Source organism: Schistocerca piceifrons, chromosome 3, assembly GCF_021461385.2.
Source record: "Schistocerca piceifrons isolate TAMUIC-IGC-003096 chromosome 3, iqSchPice1.1, whole genome shotgun sequence".
NCBI classification, from domain to species: Eukaryota; Metazoa; Arthropoda; class Insecta; order Orthoptera; family Acrididae; genus Schistocerca; species Schistocerca piceifrons.
Genome location: NC_060140.1, coordinates 680,990,842 through 681,002,467, shown reverse-complemented (window position 1 = coordinate 681,002,467; position 11,626 = coordinate 680,990,842). Strand labels below are relative to the sequence as shown.

At 41.0% G+C, this 11,626-nt stretch overlaps 1 protein-coding gene and 1 non-coding gene across 3 annotated transcripts in view; both read right to left on the bottom strand.

Moving 5' to 3' along the window:
- Positions 1 to 2,085: 2,085 nt before the first annotated feature.
- Positions 2,086 to 2,158, bottom strand: Trnaa-cgc. Its single transcript has one exon. It is a non-coding gene; the product is annotated as a tRNA-Ala (tRNA).
- A 928-nt stretch (positions 2,159 to 3,086) lies between these two features.
- Positions 3,087 to 11,626, bottom strand: part of LOC124790026 (heparanase-like) — a 312,355-nt gene continuing 303,815 nt past the window's right edge. The window contains exon 8 of one of the 2 annotated variants that reach the window (XM_047257580.1): positions 3,087 to 4,866. In XM_047257580.1, coding sequence (XP_047113536.1) covers positions 4,701 to 4,866 — 166 coding nt within the window. In that variant the 3' untranslated portion in view covers positions 3,087 to 4,700. The remainder of the gene's footprint in view (positions 4,867 to 11,626) is intronic. The other variant, XM_047257581.1, reaches the window with a different exon arrangement.

The window sequence follows — 11,626 nt, the reverse complement described above, 5'->3', positions numbered from 1 at the left end:
TGGATGTTATGAGTGATGAAGTCCGAGTAGTGGATATCAACTATCTTTTACAGAGGTATGATTACACAAAACATGGGTTACATCTCAATGCAAGAGGGAAACTTAATTTGTGCAGAAGCCTTGCTGTTTCAGTTAAATGCACATGGAATAGAACAGAGGTAATGAAAACAGTTCCCAGTTCAGAAAATGGGTTTAAATCGGACCTGAGGCAAAGTACTCAGTTGATGGAATGCAGTAGGACTACTACCCAGCCCCCTGGTACATTATAGAACTCCCAACAGAGGAGGATGCCTGCAAAAGCCAACACAGAACCTGCAAATGTTAACTGTGATACATCTTTATTCTCTGCTGAGGTGGTGCAAAAAGCAAGCAGCCAGACCATGTGTAGCATGAAACAAACTGCAGTACGGGTGTCCTCTAGGGCAAGAAAGCTACCAACGAGAAGCAACGATTTTTTATGGTTAGCTCCAGTGAATCTGCATCACCAGCACCTGGATCCAGCACCAACAAGGAGTTAGCAGCATGTGTGAGTAAGCCAACTCCAAGTAACAGAAGACTCCACAAGGCAAGTTCACAAACTGATGTACAATTGCAGAACAATTTAGACCTACCATCATGTAACAATGAATCCCTTTTATTCATGCATATAAATATCATGTCTTTAAGAAATAAAATTGATGACTTGAGTATTCTTTTAGGAAAGAACAAAACCACCATACTATGTGTTAATGAACATTGGCTAAGTGAAGGTCAGTTGGATTTGTATGTACCACTTTGATTTAGTTACAGGATTCTGTAGAAAAACACAACAGTGTGGTGGAGTTTCAATTTATATTAGTAGTGATCTAGATTTGCAATATAGTGTCTTTAACATTGCTGAATACTGTATAGAGACTGTGCTTGAAGTTGCTGCAATACTACTTCCAACACTAAAACTCACAATAGTGTCAGTATACCATACTCCAGGTAGTGACAGTGAATTATTTACACAGGTCTTAGAAAAAATGATCTTACACTTTGAAAAGTTAAGCAAATATAGAATATTAATATTTGGAGACATAAACATTGATATAAGGCTAAAGACATCAAACCAGCTTTATCTACAGAATATGTTAAGATCACATGATCTATATTGCATTAATAACAATCCAACAAGGCAGTTATCCTGTCTTGATAATGTTATCATCAATGTTGCAAAAGATCTGTATGAGCTAGGGTTGTTCAGTACTTATTTTCTTTCAGACCATAAGGGGATATGGTTAAAATTAAAAATCAATAAACCTATATCTAACTGCCCCAAAGCAAAGCGTATCAGGCTACTGTATGATCAAAATATTGACAACTACAGGACACCGTTGCAGATGGTTAGATGGAATGACATCCTACTTGATAGTGTCGAGGATGCATTTACAGTTTTTATCAATATACTCACAGACATTTTTAAGACCTGTTGTCCAAAAGTTCTGAAAAGAAATACGGCAACAACCAGAAAATATGACTATACGCCCAAGTGGTTCACACCCACTCTGCAGAGGCTTAGAGCATTGCTTATGATTTATTATGATAAATATAAAAATCATGATGCAGACAAAGCTAGTTATATTAAGTTAAAGAGTAAATACAGAACAGAAATCACATTAGCAAAGTGTGAGACAAATGACACTTACATTAATAATTCTGACAACAAATGTAAAGCTGCATGGAATGTTGTAAAGACTGAACTGGGGAGAAGTAAGAACTGTAAAAGTGATGACTGTAATGTGAATATCACACCAGATGAATTCAATGCCTATTTTGTTAATGCTTGTGACATTAGTTCCTCTGCTTCAGCTGAGTCAAATAATAAATGTCAACAGGACCTAAAGGAAGCTGTATCTTTCCTACAACATTTGGAACACATTTTTCCTGCATGTGAATGGCGGTGGGTAGTGTTTAACGTCTCGTCGACAACGAGGTCATTAGAGACGGAGCGCAAGCTCGGGTTACGGAAGGATTGGGAAGGAAATCGGCCGTGCCCTTTCAAAGGAACCATCCCGGCATTTGCCTGAAACGATTTAGGGAAATCACGGAAAACCTAAATCAGGATGGCCGGAGACGGGATTGAACCGTCGTCCTCCCGAATGCGAGTCCAGTGCGCTAACCACTGCGCCACCTCGCTCGGTGCATGTGAATGGAAAGAGATCCAGTTAAATGATGTCATGAGATCAATTGCAAAATTAAGAAGTTCAAGAGCAGAAGACATTTATGGTCTTTCTAATTTTGTTATTAAAAAAAAGGAGATATAATAGCATTTCCACTCTGTGTACTTGTAAATTGGATGTTTACTAGTGGTTGTTTCCCAACATGTTTAAAAATGACAGTGGTCACACCACTACACAAAAAAAGGAGACAAGTCATGCCCAAGTAATTATCGACCAATTTCTCTTATACCCATTCTATCGAAAGTAATAGAGCATTGCATGCAACTCCTAATCCATAAGCATCTATCTGCCAACAACCTCCTTAGTGATTCTCAATTTGGATTCAGACCTTTGTTATCAACTGTGAAGGCAGTGGAAAATATTATTTCTTTCACTTTGTCTGCATTTGAATCCAAACTTTCTGTAAATCCCACACTTGTCGATCTAAGTAAAGCTTTCAGTTCTGTCAACCACAGAATTCCATTAAATAAGCTCTGCTCGTATGGTTTTGAAGGCAAAGTACTATCTCTGATTATGTCTTATCTGAGTGAGAGAAAACAAATAGTACATTTTAACAGAAACATATCAAACACACTGGGTGTAACACGAGGTGTGCCACAAGGGTCTGTGCTTGGAACCTTGCTTTTCATAATTTATGTAAATGATTTGTCCAATATATGCAGACTATATGCTTACTATATGCAGACGACACCACCTTTCTTACAGTAGATAGGGCCTTGGACATACTCAAGCACAAAAGAGCAGAACAGCTCAGAATATTCAGTGTATGGTTCGGAGCAAATGAATTACAAATTAACCACTCTAAAACTGTAAACATTATATTCAGCTTATGTAACAATGACAACTGTAGTTCCTCAGTTAAGCTTCTTGGCATTCATCTGGACCCAAAATTAACCTGGGAAACTCACACCAATTATGTATGCAAAAAGTTATCCCGACTCACCTATCTGCTAACTAACTCAGGACTTGTGTGACGGACGAGCTACTGCTAAATGCCTATTATGCCTTTTTTTCATAGCCACCTCACGTATGCAGTACTGTTAAGGGGCAATGCCTCTGGGGCAAAAAGAATTTTTCTTTGGCAGGAAAAGGCCATTAGGTCTATTGCTGGAGTGAGAAACCATGTATCATGTAGAGACTATTTCAAAGAGTTAAAAATACTGACACTTACATCACTGTTTATTCTCAGTTGCTTAGTGCACATAAAGGAAAACTAAGAAAGCTATAAACTGCGCGAGTCTGTACATAGTCATTACACACACCAAAGGCAGATGATGGACATCCCAGTTACTAGGCTTAAACAAACCCAAAACAGTTACACATACACAGGGATACAATTATTTAACATGCTACCTCCTACAGCACACAGTGTATCACTGAATGTCTTCAAAAATATTACAAAAAGGTGGCTTGGACAAAAAGCATTCTATACAATAGAAGAATTTAAAGTATGTAATAAAAATGGTCTAATGTATTAAAACTGCTGTATGATATGATCACCATATTATATGAGCACTTCTGAAAATGTTATTGTATCATGCAGTTGTGCTTTATTTACATAATGTATTTTTACTCAATAGTTAACTGCTGTATGACATGACCACCCTATTACATACGTTCTTCTGAAAATGTTATTGTACCATGCTGTTGTGCTTTATTTACATAATGCATTTTCCCCAATGGTTAACATGTATTAAGCCTGTCTCATTTATATTCGTTAAAATGTTTTTTCTTAGCATGTATATTGTGTTACACATATAGTATCTCCTTTTGTCATTCTGCAAAACACATTTATGTTTAATGACTACTAAACATGTGCAGTATAAAACATATTTACTCATTCAGAATGTTAAAAATGTACGGCTTATTTTGTAATTATATAATGTATGTAAAATGACGACATCAATTGCATGAAAAATGCTTAAAGATGGATCAATAAATCAATCGATCAAATTCAGCAAGGCTAGAAAGACACACAATTACTGTTTTATGGTAAATATATTGATAATACAGCAACTCACTAGGTGAATCAAATGTTTCTCAACATTTCAGAATATACATTGTATAATATCATTGTACAGCCATATGCTATACACTAATGTACATATGGTACACATCACTGATTAATTGCACTAATAAAGTTAACTGCTGGAACAGTTGCATTTTTTGGACTATAACCCCGCTTGCAGTAAGTTAAGTATGAAAATAACATATGGTAGATTGATTTGCATTGAGATTACTGCTGTGAAACATCTGTTGGATACAGAAAGTGAAGAGCTTTGTCCAGGAAGGCACTTCAACAGTCTTCAAAGATGAAATATTTTTATACTGTACGTATGTTTAAAAAACTATTTTTCTAGAATCCTTTGCTGCATTTATATAACCATACTGCAAGTAATACATTTCATTGGAACTTTTATATGCAAGTAAATACAGTACTTAAGTATTTTCAGCACACATGCTGATATTCTAAAAAATGTAAGGTTCAGTATTTGAAAGTTACAGAATATAGCATTCTTGAACTTTGTAGACAGCAGTAACCCAGAAACCGAGAGAAAATCCTGGGATCAGTATTGCCTCATCCAGACTTACGTTGAGTGGAATTACTGGTGGCAGGGTTCTGTCTTTATTGAGCTGAAGTGTCTTTCCATTAAGCAAAACTGACCTGGAAAAGAAAATTGTAAACTGTTTATCTTAATTGCAGGTCACAGAAGAAAAGTATTATATCACAGAATTACAAACAAATAACTCAGCAGCAGTGTTTAGAGATAAATTAAAAGGAAGAAAGCTGGGAAGAGATTTATAAAGCAGACAATGTCATTCTTTAAACTAATGCTCGCAATACAATAATTCTTGTTTTCCTATGGAACAACAAGGGCAAAATAAAATAAATGCTGGGACCTGAGATGGATAGCTCCTGAGATTAAAGCATTCTGTGTTAAGTAGATAGAGTCCTGTCTAGCTCAGAGGACAACCTGCAGTCAAGCGCATTGTAAAATGATCAAGTCTGTTATTAAAAAAGCAAAACACTTGCATTATGGGCAATAAATAATCCATCCCAGAGCATAAAGCAAAAATAATTTGTAACAGTTTAAATAAGAACCTACTGCTGGCCGCAGTGGCCGAGCAGTTATAGGCGCTTCAGTCCGGAACTGGCACACAGTTTTAATTGCCAGGGAGTTTCATATCAGTGCACACTATGCTGCAGAGTGAAAATCTCATTCTGGAAACATCCCCCAGGCTGTGGCTAAGCCATGTCTCCACAATGTCCTTTCTTCGAGGAGTGCTAGTTCTGCAAGGTTCGCAGAAGAGCTTCTATGAAGTTTGGAAGGTAGGAGACGAGGTACTGGCAGAATTGAAGCTGTGGGGATGGGTCGTGAGTCGTGCTTTGGTAGCCCAGTTGGTAGAGCACTTGCCCGCGAAAGGCAAATGTCCTGAGTTCGAGTCTCAGTCTGGCACACAGTTTTAATCTGCCAGGAAGTTTCATATCAGTGCACACTCCACTGCACTGCAGAGTGAAAATCTCATTCTTGCATTCTGGAAACATCCCCCAGGCTGTGGCTAAGCCATGTCTCCACAAAATCCTTTCTTCCAGGATTGCTAGTTCTGCAAGGTTCGCAGAAGAGCTTCTGTGAAGTTGGGAAGGTAGGAGATGAGGTACTGCAAGAATTAAAGCTGTGGGGATGGGTTGTGAGTCGTGCTTGGGTAGCTCAGTTGGTAGAGCACTTGCCCGCGAAAGCCAAATGTCCCAAGTTCGAGTCTCGGTCTGGCACACAGTTTTAATCTGCCAGGAAGTTTCATATCACACTCTGCTGCAGAGTGAAAATCTCATTCTGGGATACAGAACAATACATTTTTTCTGATTTTGTATCATTTTGTTCATACACTTACCTACTCAGAGTAAAAGCACATATGATAGAACCTGTACAGTTTTCGTGATTGTGTACCATTTCCCAACTTATATACTGCTTTTGTGTAAGTGACATAAGCATTTTAACAGAAGGAAACATTCCACGTGGGAAAAATTATATATAAAAACAAAGATGAGGTGACTTACCGAACGAAAGCGCTGGCAGGTCGATAGACACACAAACAAACACAAACATACACACAAAATTCGAGCTTTCGCAACCTAAGGTTGCTTCATCAGGAAAGAGGGAAGGAGAGGGAAAGACAAAAGGATGTGGGTTTTAAGGGAAATGGTAAGGAGTCATTCCAATCCCGGGAGCGGAAAGACTTACCTTAGGGGGAGAAAAGGACAGGTATACACTGGCACACACACACATATCCATCCGCACATATACAGACACAAGCAGACATTTGTAAAGGCAAAGAGTTTGGGCAGAGATGTCAGTCGAGGCGGAAGTACAGAGGTAAAGATGTCGTTGAATGACAGGTGAGGTATGAGTGGCGGCAACTTGAAATTAGCGGATGTTGAGGCCTGGTGGGTAGTGGGAAGAGAGGATATATTGAAGGGCAAGTTCCCATCTCCGGAGTTCTGACAGGTTGGTGTTAGAGGGAAGTATCCAGATAACCCAGACGGTGTAACACTGTGCCAAGATGTGCTGGCTGTGCACCAAGGCATGTTTAGCCACAGGGTGATCCTCATTACCAACAAACACTGTCTGCCTGTGTCCATTCATGCGAATGGACAGTTTGTTGCTGGTCATTCCCACATAGAATGCATCACAGTGTAGGCAGGTCAGTTGGTAAATCACGTGGGTGCTTTCACACGTGGCTCTGCCTTTGATCGTGTACACCTTCCGGGTTACAGGACTGGAGTAGGTGGTGGTGGGAGGGTGCATGGGACAGGTTTTGCATCGGAGGCGGTTACAAGGATAGGAGCCAGAGGGTAGGGAAGGTGGTTTGGGAATTTCATAGGGATGAACTAACAGGTTACGAAGGTTAGGTGGACGGCGGAAAGACACTCTTGGCGGAGTGGGGAGGATTTCATGAAGGATGGATCTCATTTCATGGCGGGATTTGAGGAAGTCGTATCCCTGCTGGAGAGCCACATTGAGAGTCTGGTCCAGTCCCGGAAAGTATCCTGTCACAAGTGGGGCACTTTTGTGGTTCTTCTGTGGGGGATTCTGGGTTTGAGGGGACGAGGAAGTGGCTCTGGTTATTTGCTTCTGTACCAGGTCAGGAGGGTAGTTGCGGGATGCGAAAGCTGTTTTCAGGTTGTTGGTGTAATGATTCAGGTATTCCGGACTGGAGCAGATTCGTTTGCCATGAAGACCTAGGCTGTAGGGAAGGGACCGTTTGATGTGGAATGGGTGGCAGCTGTCATAATGGAGGTACTGTTGCTTGTTGGTGGGTTTGATGTGGACGGACGTGTGAAGTTGGCCATTGGACAGGTGGAGGTCAACGTCAAGGAAAGTGGCATGGGATTTGGAGTAGGACCAGGTGAATCTGATGGAACCAAAGGAGTTGAGGTTGGAGAGGAAATTCTGGAGTTCTTCTTCACTGTGAGTCCAGATCATGAAGATGTCATCAATAAATCTGTACCAAACGTTGGGTTGGCAGACTTGAGTAACCAAGAAGGCTTCCTCTAAGCGACCCATGAATCATTACACCAACAACCTGAAAACAGCTTTCGCATCCCGCAACTACCCTCCTGACCTGGTACAGAAGCAAATAACCAGAGCCACTTCCTCGTCCCCTCAAACCCAGAATCCCCCACAGAAGAACCACAAAAGTGCCCCACTTGTGACAGGATACTTTCCGGGACTGGACCAGACTCTCAATGTGGCTCTTCAGCAGGGATACGACTTCCTCAAATCCTGCCCTGAAATGAGATCCATCCTTCATGAAATCCTCCCCACTCCGCCAAGAGTGTCTTTCCGCCGTCCACCTAACCTTCGTAACCTGTTAGTTCATCCCTATGAAATCCCCAAACCACCTTCCCTACCCTCTGGCTCCTATCCTTGTAACCGCCTCCGATGCAAAACCTGTCCCATGCACCCTCCCACCACCACCTACTCCAGTCCTGTAACCCGGAAGGTGTACACGATCAAAGGCAGAGCCACGTGTGAAAGCACCCACGTGATTTACCAACTGACCTGCCTACACTGTGATGCATTCTATGTGGGAATGACCAGCAACAAACTGTCCATTCGCATGAATGGACACAGGCAGACAGTGTTTGTTGGTAATGAGGATCACCCTGTGGCTAAACATGCCTTGGTGCACAGCCAGCACATCTTGGCACAGTGTTACACCGTCCGGGTTATCTGGATACTTCCCACCAACACCAACCTATCCGAACTCCGGAGATGGGAACTTGCCCTTCAGTATATCCTCTCTTCTCGTCATCCGCCAGGCCTCAATCTCCGCTAATTTCAAGTTGCCGCCACTCATACCTCACCTGTCTTTCAACAACTTCTTTGCCTCTACACTTCTGCCTCGACTGACATCTCTGCCCAAACTCTTTGTCTTTAAATATGTCTGCTTGTGTCTGTATGTGTGGATGGATATGTGCGTGTGTGCGAGTGTATACCTGTCCTTTTTTCCCCCTAAGGTAAGTCTTTCCGCTCCCGGGATTGGAATGACTCCTTACCCTCTCCCTTAAAACCCACTTCCTTTCATCTTCCCCTCTCCTTCCCTCTCTCCTGGTGAGGCAACAGTTTGTTGTGAAAGCTTGAATTTTGTGTGTATGTTTGTGTTTGTTTGTGTGTCTATCGACCTGCCAGCGCTTTCGTTCGGTAAGTCACCTCATCTTTGTTTTTATATATGATATAAGCATTTTGTTGATTATCTATAAATCACTGTTTTGGCACTTGACCCATTATTTGCCTACATACCACAATTAATGTTAACACATTAGAAACTTTCAAACATCAACTGCAGCAGATTAATTGAACCCCACTGTATACAGAAAGAAATTTTAATACTAAATTTAACCTATCTGCAGATGAAGTCAAGTCTCTATGTGAAGCAGTATTTCATTAGAAAACTTTAAAAATTAATCCACAGGCTATCAAAATGAAACCCTGGATTACAAAAGGAATAAACATTATATTCATATTACAGCTCCAACAACAAAATAAAAACCAATAAGGGTTTTATTAGAAGAGAGCATGGGAAGAAAAATGAAAAGGGATTCAGCACAGAAATAAGACACAGCTGCAAGTGTCTTCAATAATCGCTTTCTAACAGCTGCTGAGAAAACTGGCTGTAAGGGCTCAGTCAAAAAGGACTACGGATTTCTGAAAGGAACTGGATTGTGCAAAATAAGGAAATGCATGTAGCCTCTTTCATAGTCAGTAAGGTGAAAAGGCTCATCACTAAAATGCAAAACAAAAATTCATTTGTCTACAGTAATATTTCCACAATGGTGCATCAAAATTGCCATAATGCTATTTATCTAATACTTTGTCATATATTTAATGAATCCCTTCAAAAAGGTTACATCCCAGACTGACTTCATAAGCTGCCGCTTCATTTCAACTATCTCCTCATTCTTTATCCCTTCTGCTATGACACTAAAACACTTATTCGAATGTGCTAAACTAATGTATATACTCTTAATGTCCTTAACCATTACTATTATTAATGCCAATTATCACCACCACCACCACCATTATTATTACTACTATCCTGTGATTTTTTTGTAATATCTTTGGTACGTGCTGTTCCTGGTCAGGTATAGAAGAGGGCCTTAAGACCTTAATACGCTCAAGCTAAATAAATAAATAAATAATCAAGAGAGGGAATAAAAGTGATGCTTCAAACTACCACCCTGTTCTGCTTTTAACATGTTTCTCCACAGTTCTGGAGAAACTTATGCATAAGAGAATTTTTGAACATTTGAACATCCATAACGCACTTAGGCATGTTTGGAAACTGAATTGAAGACTGGATTGAGTTGGTACATTTTATGATCTTACCAACCATGAAATTATCCTTACAAAGACAGTCTTTTATGGCTTACATGACACAGCAAGAATATGGCTTAGATTGTAACTAACTGACAGAAAACTGAGAGTATCATAGAGATGGTACAATAGCTTCATATGACTGGGTAATGCTAAGTATATGAGTGCTACAAGGTCCTATATTGGGCCCCTTGCTCTTTCTTATTTTTATGAATGATCTACCACTATGTACAAAAGCTACAAGCACATTTACTCTCTTTGAAGATGGTACATCTGTCATATTTGAAAATACATCAGACAACCATTTTTCAACATCTGCCAACTATGTTTTCTCTTATCTTAAAAAATGGTTCAGTTGCAATAGCCTCACTTTAACATTATCACCTTTCTTTTCTGTCCGAATTCTAAATGGGGTTAAAAGAAGTCATTCATGCAGAAATCTTTCCAAAAACATAAAACATTATTGTAGTGTAGTTACCAAGTTTCTTAGCAAAAGTAATAAGAAATAGAGAGAATACTGCCATTAAGTATTGCATTAGCAGCTGTAGGCAGGTAGCTGGCGTGTGGTGATGTGGGTCAGAATAGCTTGCACATAGGAGGATTGAGAGACTAGGATAGCTGCATTCAACATGAAACTGCACCACACAGTGCTAATGACTGTGGCAGGCAGGCTGATGTCATCACACTGGGCAAGTCTCTTGTTATGGGGGATGTGACTAGGTGCTGGACTTTAGTAAAACAGATATGCTTCTTAGTGACATAAATATATCTGAATTTTTTTAGGCAGCGGCACTTCTTGCTGTCGGAGTCCGGCAACACCACCACAATGTCAGGGCCATGCTGGACAGCAAGACGAATGAGCATCACCAGCAGCAGCTTTGGGTTCAGGAACAGGATGCACATGTATCTGCCACAACTAAGCTTCTAATGGGGCTGCCTACATGCCACCTGCCAGCTGCACCTGTGGCCACCAGCTCACTAGCTTTGTGCTCCCTCTCTGGAAGTTAGTACCACAGTGCCAGCCATCATCCAACTCCTGCCACAGAGCAGTGAATAAAATCCCGCACATAGCAGGCTTCACACACCGCCGTAGTAACTGCCAGTGGAGGTGAGGAGCCATCCCGGGAGCCTTCCTGACAGCAGTAACAAGCTGCTGACATAATGACAGTGGCCTACAGGGGCTACTGGTCATCTGTGGGCCTGCCATCAGCATTGCAGGATGCCTAAGCAGCGTCCTCTCTCTAGAGGAGAGGGAGGGAACGGGCAGGTTGCAGCCTTACATCAGTGCGACTGTGGTTAGCCCCATGAGGTGTGTTTTGACTAACCGAGCCGTGACAAAGCATCTGCCAAGACTTGAGTAAAAACCTTCTTTATTGTCAGCAACATTCCACTGGGCCATCACCATCGCCACTCACCTCTGCGAGTGCAATACCATTCTTCAGAGTAGTGTCAGAATGGTCATCTCCTCCCCCTTTGGAGTGGTGCCAGAAGTGGGATTTTGGAGTCTGTCACCAGCAGTTTGCTGACAGCAGAGGAAACATCACCTAC